General features: G+C 39.0%; 1 protein-coding gene across 4 annotated transcripts in view; it reads left to right on the top strand.

Annotated features, from left to right (window-relative positions):
• Positions 1 to 12,181, top strand: part of tbck (TBC1 domain containing kinase) — a 278,142-nt gene that overhangs the window by 90,912 nt on the left and 175,049 nt on the right. For all 4 annotated transcript variants that reach the window (XM_069925750.1, XM_069925752.1, XM_069925751.1 and 1 more), the window contains 3 exons: positions 2,255 to 2,381; positions 2,699 to 2,749; positions 7,331 to 7,414. In XM_069925750.1, coding sequence (XP_069781851.1) covers positions 2,255 to 2,381; positions 2,699 to 2,749; positions 7,331 to 7,414 — 262 coding nt within the window. The remainder of the gene's footprint in view (positions 1 to 2,254; positions 2,382 to 2,698; positions 2,750 to 7,330; positions 7,415 to 12,181) is intronic.

The raw sequence follows: 12,181 nt of genomic DNA, 5'->3' as shown, positions 1-12,181 counted from the left end.
AAATACTTTGGTAAGTTGGTCAGGTACTCCATCAAGGCCAGATGCTTTCCTCGGATTCACTCTCCTGAAGGCAGCTCGCCCATCATCCTCTTGTATGATCATAATGGAATCATCAGGGGACATGGGGGTGTGGAGGCATGTTTCTTCACTATTACTGTCAACAAATCAGGCGTAGAGGGCATTGAGTTCTTCTGGAAGCTATTTGGTTTTGTAGCAGGTTATGGCACGTAGGCCCTGCTACAGCTGTCAGTGTCCTTTGTTGTTTTGTTTTTCATCTGGACATCTCCACTTCGTCAGGGAGATAGTTTGTTGTAGGTCATATGTGCTCTTTCTATATTGATCTGGATTTCTGAACTTAAATGCCTGTGATCTGGCTCTCAGCAGGTTCTGGATTTCATTGTTCATCCAGGGCTTCTGGTTGGGGAAAACCCTGAACAATTTGGGGGAACACACTCATCCGCAGCTGTTTTGATGCTATCTGTGACAGCCACGTCCTTGAACACCGTCCAATCTGCTGACTCGAGGAAGTCCTGCAACTGTTCTTCAGCCTCCTGTGACTACCTTCTAGCTGTCCTGATCTCCAGAGTCTCTCTTTATAGGCTGTATGAAGGAAGAAGGAGCACAGCCAAATGATCTGACTTGCCAAATTGCAATCTTGGTGTAGTAGAGATCGAGTGTGCTGGGACCTCTGGTACAGCAGGTTACATGTTGGTGGTAGTTTAACTTCAACTTTAATATGCTGAAAATGGGTACCATATGCTACCAATAGCTCAGTGGTTAGAGCACTGGTCTCGTAAACCAGGAGTCGCAAGTTTGTTCCTCGCTGGGGCCTCATTTCACAGGCTTGACAAAGTGATGACTCTGTCTGAATTGCATGTATTTTACGTTCTAAATGTAGTATTACGTGACAATAATAGAACCTTTACTTTCATTGGGCATCATACCTGTGACCATTTTGCAATATGGAGTAAATTTGCTCCTTTGAACATCATTTCCATTCAATAATTCCATGAATAATTATATAAAGGTGATTTCATATTACATTTTAATTCTAGAATTAATTTATCTTGAAAAATTTACTTTGAGAATAAATAGTAAAAATCCTGTAAACTGGCATTGTAGAAACTAGATTAATAAAATCCCTTGCACTATCTCTGGTTGTACTTTTAAAAACACATAAACAAGTTGTTTTGATCCAGACACAGAACATAATTTGCATTTCACTTGTAGATCATAAGATGGGATTTAACAGTTCAGCTTGCTTTTAGTATGCAGTTTCAAGACTCAAGAGGAGGGTAACTTTATTTTGTATGCTAGCCAAAGAAAGAAAATATTTGCTATGGTCCCCTTTCACACAGTGCTTACTTCATTTTTCTTAAAATCAGGCAGAAACATGTTACATTGCATGGTTCAGCAATAAACAAATTGTATTTGACAAATAAAAAATGTGCCATAATGCTTCAGTAGAGCAGTGTTAAACAAAAAAGTCATTGGTGCTAAGCCATAAAGGAGATGTTTGGAAAATGGCCAAAATGTACAGTAGAGAGAGAGTGCCTGAAAATAAAAATACTGTACATGGTAGAGAGGCTTAGAAAGAGAATTACAGAACTTCAGGGACTATTGCAATTACAGAAAATTATAGCTTTAGGGCCTTTGCAATGGTGAACAATAGTGATCAACAGACAGAAATGGAGAAACACAGATGTGTTGAATTATGGGGCTGGACAGGATTACAATTATATGAAGAAATCAGGCCGCAGAAGAAACAAAATGAGGAAGGGAATTTATTATTGAGTCACTGCTTAACCAGAAGTCGGTGTAGGTAAACAGGTACAGGGATGATGAGAGTAAGGAATGAACAGAAACTTATTGAATGATCCAAAGTTTATAGAGGACATCAGAAAGGAATGTGGCTAAGAGTGTGTGAGAACATTTGAGCCTTGCAGCCACAATATCATGGTTGAGTATTAGGTGAACCAAAGTAGGGGCATTGGCAGGTGACATTACAGAGATCAATGTTAAAGATGTGAAGTCTGAAATTAAACCCTGTAAATTGTCTTGTACAATGTAAGTCAGTTGGCATGAAGAGACTTGGAGTCACCATCATTTGTGCCTAATTATGTTTCATTTCTCTCATAATCAACAAACTCTGTTTTAAATCCTTTTTTCTTGGCAAAGTTCTGGATTGGAATTTATTTTTGCAGTGTTTTTCCAATTCAATATTTTTTTCTTTCTTTTGGTAATTGACTTTCAGATTGAGGTGGATATCCCACGCTGTCATCAGTACGATGAGCTGCTGTCATCACCAGAGGGTCATGGAAAGTTCAGGCGTGTTTTGAAGGCCTGGGTAGTCTCCCATCAAGATCTGGTGTACTGGCAAGGTGAATTTAATTACTTTGTGTGAACTTGGTGGGACAAAGGGCCTACTTCTGTGCTGTATGACTCTATGATTTAGATGGCACTGAGTGGCAATGAGGATAAAGTAGAAGTGGTTAGGAACAGACCCTTGCTATCATTTGGACCTAATTAGGAAAATGAAGCATGAAGAAAGCCTCAGTGGAGTGTTGGCTATTAGATTTGTTGAAGTTGAGAGATGCTATGGTTAGGCTTCCACAACTTGATATTGACATCCATAGTTTATGTAATTATGATTTATATTCTTGACTATGGTCTTGACTTGATTATATTCTTATCCTAGGTTTGGACTCACTGTGTGCACCGTTTTTGTATCTGAATTTCAATAATGAAGGTAAGTGTGCAATTTCTTTGAGATAAATATACTGAGTTGACAAGTCAAAACTATGAGGAGAATCTAGAAAAATGTGGCCTGGTAATTATTCAGCACCATCCCTGTGCTCCACAGTTTTAAATTTGTAATCAAACAATTCATGTAATTAAAGTGCACATTCCAGATTTTATTCAAGGTTATTTGTACACATTTTGGTTTGACCATTTTGAAATTACAGCACTTTATATACAGAGTTCCGCCATTTCACAGCATCATATTGTTTGGGACGTTTGGCTTCACAGGTGTTTGTGAGTACTCGGGTATATTTAATTGCTTCATTGGTGCAGGTATGAGAGAGCTCGGCTTGCTTCTAAGCTTTTGATCACCTTTGGAATCTGTTGTCATCTTTCGACATGAGGACAAGAGGTGTGCCAATGAAAGTCAAAGATTGAAAGTCAAATAACCCATTATGAGGCTGAAAAACAAGAATAACATAGTAAGAGACATTGCCCAAACCTTAGAATTACCAAAATCAAGAGTTTGGAACAGCATTAAGAAGAAAGAGCTCAGTAATCACAAAGGGACTGGTCTTCCAAGGAGGATCTCCACTGCTGATGACAGAAGAGTTCTCATCAGAATGAAGAAAATCCCCAAATGCATATCTGACAGACCGGAAGCACTCTTCAGGAGACAAGTGTGGATACGTCAATGACTACTCTCTGTGGAAGACTTAATGAACAGAGATACAGAGGCTACACTGCAGGATGCAACCATGGCAAAGGTAGTATGCTTTGGATCTTGGTTAGTTTCTTTATGCCCCACATTTACTAATGGTATTCAGTGATAGGTTTTAATGGGGAAAAAGTTCAGCTACCTTATGAAATTTCTAGTGTCGAACTCTTCATATTTCAATCTAGAAGGTTTAGATGAAATCCAACTGATAGATGAAGGATTCAAATTCAAGGACTACTGGTTAGTGTACAGTAACGAGTTCATTGCCACAGTATAAATGGAGAGATTAAGGAAAAAATTACCCAAATGTCTGTTAAAGTGCAAAGTACATTAATCAAATGTTGTCATGGCAGGTTTTTTTTTAATTTTTCACACCATTGACCAAGATACATACATTTTCCTTTTCAAATATATACAGTGTCATTTTCTCCCCCCCCTCCCATCCCACCCTCCCTACCTCCCCCCCCATTCATTTAAAGTACAAAATCTAAGATACATTAAACCAGTCAAAACATTCAATAAAAATAAACAAGAAATTCCACTGAGTCAATTCTTTCCATTCCCTTCTCCTTCTGTCATTTTAGGTGGTAGATGTCCCCGATAGGTTTTCTCTATTGTGTTTCATGTAAGGCTCCCATATTTGTTCAAATATTTCAATATTATTTCTTAAACTATATGTTATTTTTTTCTAATGGAATACATTTATTCATTTCTATATACCATTGTTGTATTCTCAAGTTATCTTCTAATTTCCAGGCTGACATAATGCATTTTTTTGCTATCCTAACAAATCTTTTTTGTGCTCCATCCAACTCAAGTCCAAATTCTTTGTTTTTTATGTTACTTAGGAGGAAGATCTCTGGGTTTTTTGGTATATTGCTTTCTGTGATTTTATTTAATATCTGGTTTAGATCTTCCCAAAGTTTTTCTTTGATAAGTTTTTAATAGGAAGGTAGAGTAATATTTGAAAAATAAAAACAATTGTGTACCTGTGATAAAAAGGTGAGGGGACAAAACAAAATAGATGTATCATTGGCATCTGAACATTGTAGCAATTATGACTTTTCAAGATTCAATTTATTGTCATAGTAATAAAGCAGTGTCATGTTACGTGAAATTTCTTTTTGCCTGCTGCAAGGCAGACAGATTTTCCACTGGCAGAAATTGCCTAAGTGCCTCTTACAGTTGTGACTGATTGTTATATTTTATATCATATATAGATATGTTTTATAGGAGATAAATTGTGGCAGATTTTTTTAGTGTAGGTCACAGACAGATCTCATTTAAAATGCTGGAGCTCTGCTCAAGCCAGACAGTTCAGGCTCCAAGTGCCTTTGCACCAACTTTGAAGGATGCCTATAAGGACTTCACAAGTAGGTGTTAATTGGGCATGATGTGGAGTAATGGATTATTGCAGGGGTGGCCAAACCGCGGTTCGCAAGCCACGTGCGTCTCTTTGATATGCTATGTGCGGCTCATGGGCAGGGGAGGTGTCAGCAGCAGGGAGGGTAGGTTTTGGCAGCAGGGAAGGTGGCTGTCACCAGCGGGGAGGGTGGCTGTCAGCGGGTCGCCAGCTGACTGTCAACAGCCTGCCAGCTGCTAGCTGCTTTGCCTTCCTACTTTCAGGTGCCTAGGGGGAACGTTTGGTGTGTAGACTTGATTAGAAAAAAATCTTTTGCAAAATTGTTCCCTTTGAAACAGGGCTTCTTCACTATCTGCAGTGTATCAGCATTTGGCAATGGATGATTTGCAAGACAAGGAATGGAAAATACTTTCACCAGGGGTGGGCAACCTCACGTGCCGGCCACCCCAGCCCCGTAGTGCCACACCGGCCATCCCAGCCCTGATGTCCCATGCCGTAGGGCTGTCAGGCAGCGGGGACTTGGATCGCCAGCTGATTGTTATCAGCTTCTCCCTGCTAGGCACTTGAAAGCGCTATAGCCGCTTTCAGGCTGCTGCTTTCAGGTGCCTAGGGGGAGCGCTCGGAAGCAGAGAATATATCTCCCCAAGGTGGGTTGAGAAAGTACACCTCGGGGACGGGTTCTCCGCTTTCAGGTGGCCTCCCGACAGCTACATTCGGGTATTTTAGTTGGCTTTACATTCGGGTATTATGGCCACCTGAAAAGGGCTAACAATAGTGTTAGAGGGAGTGGCTTGCGATCGCGTGATTGCTACGACTTTCAAACATCTGAAGTTTACGGTATGCAGCTCTTATGTTAAGCAAGTTTGGCCACCCCTGAATTATTGTTTTGAAAAGCAACAGATGAATGAACTCAGAGGATTAGGTCCAGAGCCACATTCTGTCTGAGTGCAGTTGGCTGTTCTAAGAGGGTCATGTGGTTTTCTCTGAGAGGGAGAGAGAGAGAGAGAGAGAGAGAATTGATTCTACAGTTCAGCAGCAGGGACTGGAACATGACAAGCTGGCAAACTTGAGGAAAACCCCATTTTGAAGACTGGTTGTGAGTTCTTAGTTCAGCCTGATCAAAGCCTTTGTGGTCCATACAAGAGGAGAGGACTGGCTGCCTAATGTTCAACTTGAAATAAGGGAAACAAAAAGGAACATGTGGTGATCTGAAAGAAAGGTGAGCATTTGAAAAACCCTGATGGGGCAAGTTTCTTCAGCAAGACACTGATCAGAAGGAATCAGTTGTGGGTGTCCAATGAGCAACAAATCTCTCTCTGAAAACCGACAAGAACCTTCCTGAGAGATAACCATTTACCTTTCAATCTCCAAAGCTTGGTGAAATTCATAAATGTTGAATTCTGTGCACAGTATAGAAGTTGCCTGATACCGGTGAACTTGGAGGAGTGAGAAGTGAGATTCAACTGTGAATCAAAGAACTTTTTTTGAACTTATGTACACATTACATACACATGCGCTTAGAATTAGAAGGTGGTTAAGTTAGGTTAGTTAAGTTAAAGTTTGATCCAGTTTTCATATTTAAATATAATTAAAATTTGTCTTGGTGAATTTCTATTGCTGCTGGGTTTTGGGGTTTTCTGGACTCAAAACACAGTTCGTAAAATTAGATACAGTCAGTCAGAGAGAGAACTAAAAGAGAACCCCCAGAGTATCCGTAGATTTACCTCCAGTGCTTCCATAGCCCTAGCAGCCACACAAAGTCCAGTCCAAACCATTGGCAACCCGAGCTCCAGATCCAAACCTCCAACGTGGTCAGGAACCCTTCAGCGCCCTTGGCACCTCCTCACATCCCAGTTCCAATACCTGGTACTCCTCCAGCCAGTTCGAGCTAGTCTCCAGCAGTCCACATGCCGACAGCAGTCTCAAGCTTCCATGGATTCCTTGCCTCTAGTCACCAGCAGACATCTCAGCTGCAGAGACACCTCCCTGGTCCTCTGCCGTGGTCACCATCCCTGTGGATCATCTCCTCCGCTTCTTCCTCTTGGATGGTGGGTGAGCTTCTTGTTCTCTGGTCCCCTGCTTCAGTCCTCTGCTTCCCCGAAGTCTGCAGCCCCTCATGGCTGCTGCCGATTAATAGGTGCTGCCATCTTGGGCACAGGCCCAACACAGATGAATTTCTCCAATGCTTATTTTGATTTAAACCATCACACAAATTCAGCTGCCTGAACAGCTCTTCCTGATGTTCAGCTGAACTTGCCTGGCACATTTTTCAATTTCACTGGTGTATGTATGAGGAGTTCAAAATGGAAACGGGAGTACTGAGGCAAGTTTAGGGCACTAACTTCTGCAAGTGAATGTGAACTTTGGCATCCACATTAATGATTCCCGATTGTATGTGACACGGGGAAATGCAGAGGTTAAAAATAATATTGTTATTTGGATTCTACTTGCTGTAATAGGGTACTTTCAAATTCTCCTAACATTGTTAATGTTTCTTTTTATTGCAGCCTTGGCATATGCTTGCATGTCTTCTTTTATTCCCAAATACTTGTACAATTTCTTCTTGAAAGACAATTCACATGTAATACAAGGTAAGTCATTTTATACTTCTAGTGTATGATGTGTGAATGCATTTCTTTACTGCATGGTTTGTAAAGTTTTTCATTGGTGATTTCCTTTTAATTGAATTCTTTATTATTGTCACATGTACTAAGACAGTGAAAACTTTGTTTTGCATGCTAACCAAGCATGTCAACTCAACAGATAGTGCAAAATAAAAGTATAGAATGAAGTGTTACAGAGTGCTATAGAGAAAAGCATCATTATGATAGAGCTGCCAGAAAAGAGAAGAGAAATTTGAATATGTTATTATTAATCATGGAATGCAATATCACTGCTAGATCTGTATTGCTATCTCTCCTTTGTTTCACTGCCCCTTCCTTAACTGGAGAGGCTGCCTGTTAAATAGTGAATTCAAAAACAAAGTTAAATATGGTGCAATACATCTGTTCAAAAGCAGCATTTGTCTGTCAGCAGATCTTGAAACAGTAATAGAATATTCTGTGGCTGTTTTCACATGAACAATTCACTTCTGTGTTTCATATCATTCAGCGTACTTAATTGAATTATTGCCTTGTAAGACTCTATTACCCTTTAAGTTGAAACATCTGGATTGGAATTAATTCCAAAGTATTGTCTAACAGTGCTTTGTTATGTAGTTCACTGTGGGGAGGGTGAGAAGTTCAGGTGATCTTGGCTCATTTTGAATTTGACAGTTTAAAAAAATTCAAGCCCTATGGGTTTGTGGACCCATATTTTTAGTTCAGCCAGTGTGCTGTGAAAAAAAAATCCCTCTATATTAGACACATGTATTATTGTTCTTGAAACTCCATGAACAGAAAAGTATGGGGACTGCCATCACCTTAACATTATGCCAGGACACTAAAACTCCTTCCAGACAACCAGCAGGTAATATGAAGCCGCAGCCTTTTCCTTTTCTCATGTGGGAGTGAGGTGATGACACGTATTCAATTCCCACAAACCCTCTGAGGTATGTGGTGGAACAAAAGAAATTCTTTCTCCCTGGATGTTTTTTTGGACATTTTGTTTCTAAGCTTGTCTGTTTAACTTTGGGATTTATCCTGGTATTTTGGAGCATGACTTGGTTGAATGATTTTAGGGGGAGTAAGTAGGCTCAATCATTTTGTGTTTTTGAGATGGGGCTTCAACTTGCCACAAACTGAACAAATGTTTGGAAGCCTTTAATACCAATGTTCTTTTCCTAATACTGAGAGCCAAGGAATCATAGAATTTTACAGTACGGAGGCAAGCCCTTCATCCTAACTTATGCCCACTGGCTAAATTGTCGACCTAAGCTAGTTCAATTTGCCTGTATTTGACTTGTATCCATCTAAATCTTCCCTATTATGTATCTGTTGAAATGTCTTTTAATTGTACCCACCTATACCAGTTCCCCTGGCAGCTTGTTCTGCATAGATACCACCTTCTGTGTGGGGACAAAGTTGTTATCATTCCCTTTTAATTCTTTCCCTTCTCTACCTTAAGTCTATGCCCTCTGGTTTTAGACTCCCCACTCTTCAAAAAAGATGAAGACTATTTGCCATATCTAGGCTCATGATTTTTTTAATACTTCTGTTTCATCGCCCATTCACCTCCTATACTCCAGAAAGAAAAATCCCAGCCTACGTCTTCTCTCCTTGTAACCCAAGTCTTCCAATCCTAGTAACATTCCTGTGAATCTTTTCTGTTTTCAATGCAGATTAATGACATTTCGTCATGGAGAACTGACGTTTTCATTTTTCTGCCTGATCTTTATAGTAAGATACAATTGCATTTTAGTAATCACCCCCTAATAACTCTCAGGCTGAAAGTAATTTTGTATGGGCACAAAGCTACTATCTTCTGAGCCTGATGTAGGTAACATGAATACAAAATAATGAGAGTTGAGAGCTAGATGGCTCCTTCATTGAAACTTGGCATGGTGCATCTGCTGTATGCCTTTGCTTCTTACTGAGTTAGAAACAGAGCCAAGGGTCTCAATGAAATATCAAAAAGCTCCTCATTAAAATAGCTATTTTAGACATGTTTTGGGCTCACAGACTCTTCATCATGGGTGGTCTCCGTACAGAGCTGTAAGTAATCTGCATACTCATTTCAAACATTAATCTGTATTAGAATGCAGTAATGACTGAACAGTTCTATGTGATATGCTTATTTCATGATCCTTAAACTAACATAGATTAGAAGTATTTAATAAGGCTGAAAGGGCTATGGGACATAATCATATGGTCACACTACCTCTGGTTATAGGCTGTGTTAATGTTTCTAAATAAATAAAAGTTGAGCATTACAAGCCAATCCCCTTTTTACTGAGAAATGGTGTTTGTTTTCTTTTAATATAACTTTCTTTTGCTAGTTTTTGAGTTCAAAGTGATTCAGGATGTGAATGAATTATAGACTTTTGAAACTGATTAAAGATTGAACGGCAGAAGTTTCAAGTTACGTTAAAGCAGAGAAACCCATGCATTGGTTTATGGGAATTCTTGGATTTACCTTATGAAGCGAAGCACTTCTGATTTTGATACTGAAAAATAGATATCCATCTGAAATGTCAATTTCACCCCATTATGTACAGATTACATGTACAATTTGCCAATAACCAATGAACCAAGGTCGTTGAGAAGCCATACAAGACTGTTATTGTTATCTACTGAAACATGGTGTTAAAGAGCAGAAGCACAATATTGGAATGGTATATATCAGTAGTTAAACTCCTGCAAGAAGATTGTACAAATTCTGGTCACCAAATTACAGGAACGATGTGATAGCATGAAAGAGACTGCAGAGAAGATTAATTCTAATTACAAGAAGAGATTAGATGGACTGGTATTATTTTATTTGGAACAGAGGAGTCCAAGGGACAGTTTAGCTGAGATACATAATATTTGTTTCCTTGTCAATTAATAATTAGAAGGCAAAGACTTGAATAAAGAAAAACAAAGATGCTGAACACTCATCTTATTGGGCAGCATCTATGGAAATAGAAATAGAGTTAAATTTTCAGATGTGAGATCCTTTTTTCAGAATATTGAAAGAGAAAATATGTTGCAGAGAAGGAGGGGTGGGAATGGATAGAATAAAGGGAATATTCCTGAAAGGATGAGGCCAAATGTGTTAATGTGACAATTAAACATAAATTATACTTTTTGTTTTGTGTTGCTTATAGCAAAGCTTTGAGACATCACTAGGAAGTTAGATTGTATTAATCATAGAGTTATACATGCCAACTGAGCTGCATACACATGCTAGTCCTGTTTGCCTGTGTTAGGCTTATATCCCTTTTTTCTGTCCATACCTTCCAAAAGATCCTTCAAATATTGCTATTATACCAATCTCTACCATTTCCTCTGACAGCTCATTTCATGCAGCTATTCCTCTGTGTGGAAAAACATTCAGTTACCCTTTAAATCTATCCCCTCTCACCTTAATCCTATGCCCTCTAGTTTTAAACTCCACTACCCCTAGAAAAAACATTGCCTGTCTATTCTGTTCATGCCTTTTATAATTGTATTAATCTTGATAAGATTACCCTTCGGTCTTCTTTGTTCTTAAAAAATAGTCCCAGTCTAGCCAATCTCTCCTTGTAACTCAATGCCTCCAGGCAAATTTTCTATGAATCTTTTCTCCACCCCATCTAGCTTAATGGGGAGAGAAAATGTAGCCATATTCACTGATAGATGACTGGCAGAGTGGCAAGTTCTGATGCAGTAATAAAGAGTGAATAACTTGAATATGGAGAATTTGATAAAGCTGCCATGTGCTCAGGCTTTGGGCTTCATTGCATCAGGCATAAACTTGAAATTCTTTGAGGATGAATTAGAAGGAGTTAAGGAAGTATTTTCTTTCCACTTAAAGAATAGTGGGCATCTAAAACTCACTGCCTGAAGAAAACAGAAACAGAATCCCCACCATATTTAGAAAGTGCTTAGATGAGCACTTACAAGACTAGATGTTAGAAGATGAGGAAACTCAAAATAATTTTATTTTCTTTCCCTGCAAGGGCAGGTTGGGCTGAATGGCCTCCTTCCATGCTGTAAATTTCAGTTGTTTTACATGGATTGATTGTTTTATGAAGGATTATGAGGTTAGTAAAGGCAAGTGGCACTTACGTGAAACATTAGCATTATTGAAAAGCAGCAAGAAACAAGAAGCCAAATGAACAAGTGCTGCCTTTGTTTTTAATGTTCTTGAGTTCTAAATGGGAATTAATGGGACTTTAACACAGAATGTGAATATCTTTCTGATTCTGTGCTTCTTGGCCGCACTCTACTTGCATATGTGAATCAGCAATTTTAAGGAGAATAGCAGTTTTTTTACACAAGAGTGTTGCAATGAGACTTTTTAGCAGAACATTCTTCTAATTGCTTTGTAAAAAAAAAAATAGATTGATGTTTAGTCTTCTCCAATTTGAAAAAGACCTTCTAAGCTTAAATGTTTGGGCATTATAACAAACAGCAAATGCTGGAAGTATTCAGCAACAAGGCTGCATCATAGAGTTATACATGCCAACCGAGCTGCATACACATGTTAGTCCTGTTTGCCTGTGTTAGGCTTATATCCCTCTTTTCTCTCCATACCTTCCAAAAGATAAACATAGTTCAAGTTGAAGATGTGGCTAGTTCGGCTGAGTATTTCCAGCATTTTCTGTTTTAAGTTTGGACTTCCTTCCTCTACAACTTTTGTTTTGATTTTCAAACAATAGCTTACATTATCCATTATGTGGCGCTAGAGATACATAATAACTGTGAGGTCTTGAAATGGGATCTCATTTGATCACT

This window comes from Narcine bancroftii, chromosome 3 (genome assembly GCF_036971445.1).
Source record: "Narcine bancroftii isolate sNarBan1 chromosome 3, sNarBan1.hap1, whole genome shotgun sequence".
In the NCBI taxonomy this organism is placed as follows: Eukaryota; Metazoa; Chordata; class Chondrichthyes; order Torpediniformes; family Narcinidae; genus Narcine; species Narcine bancroftii.
This window is presented reverse-complemented; position numbering and strand designations above follow the sequence as displayed.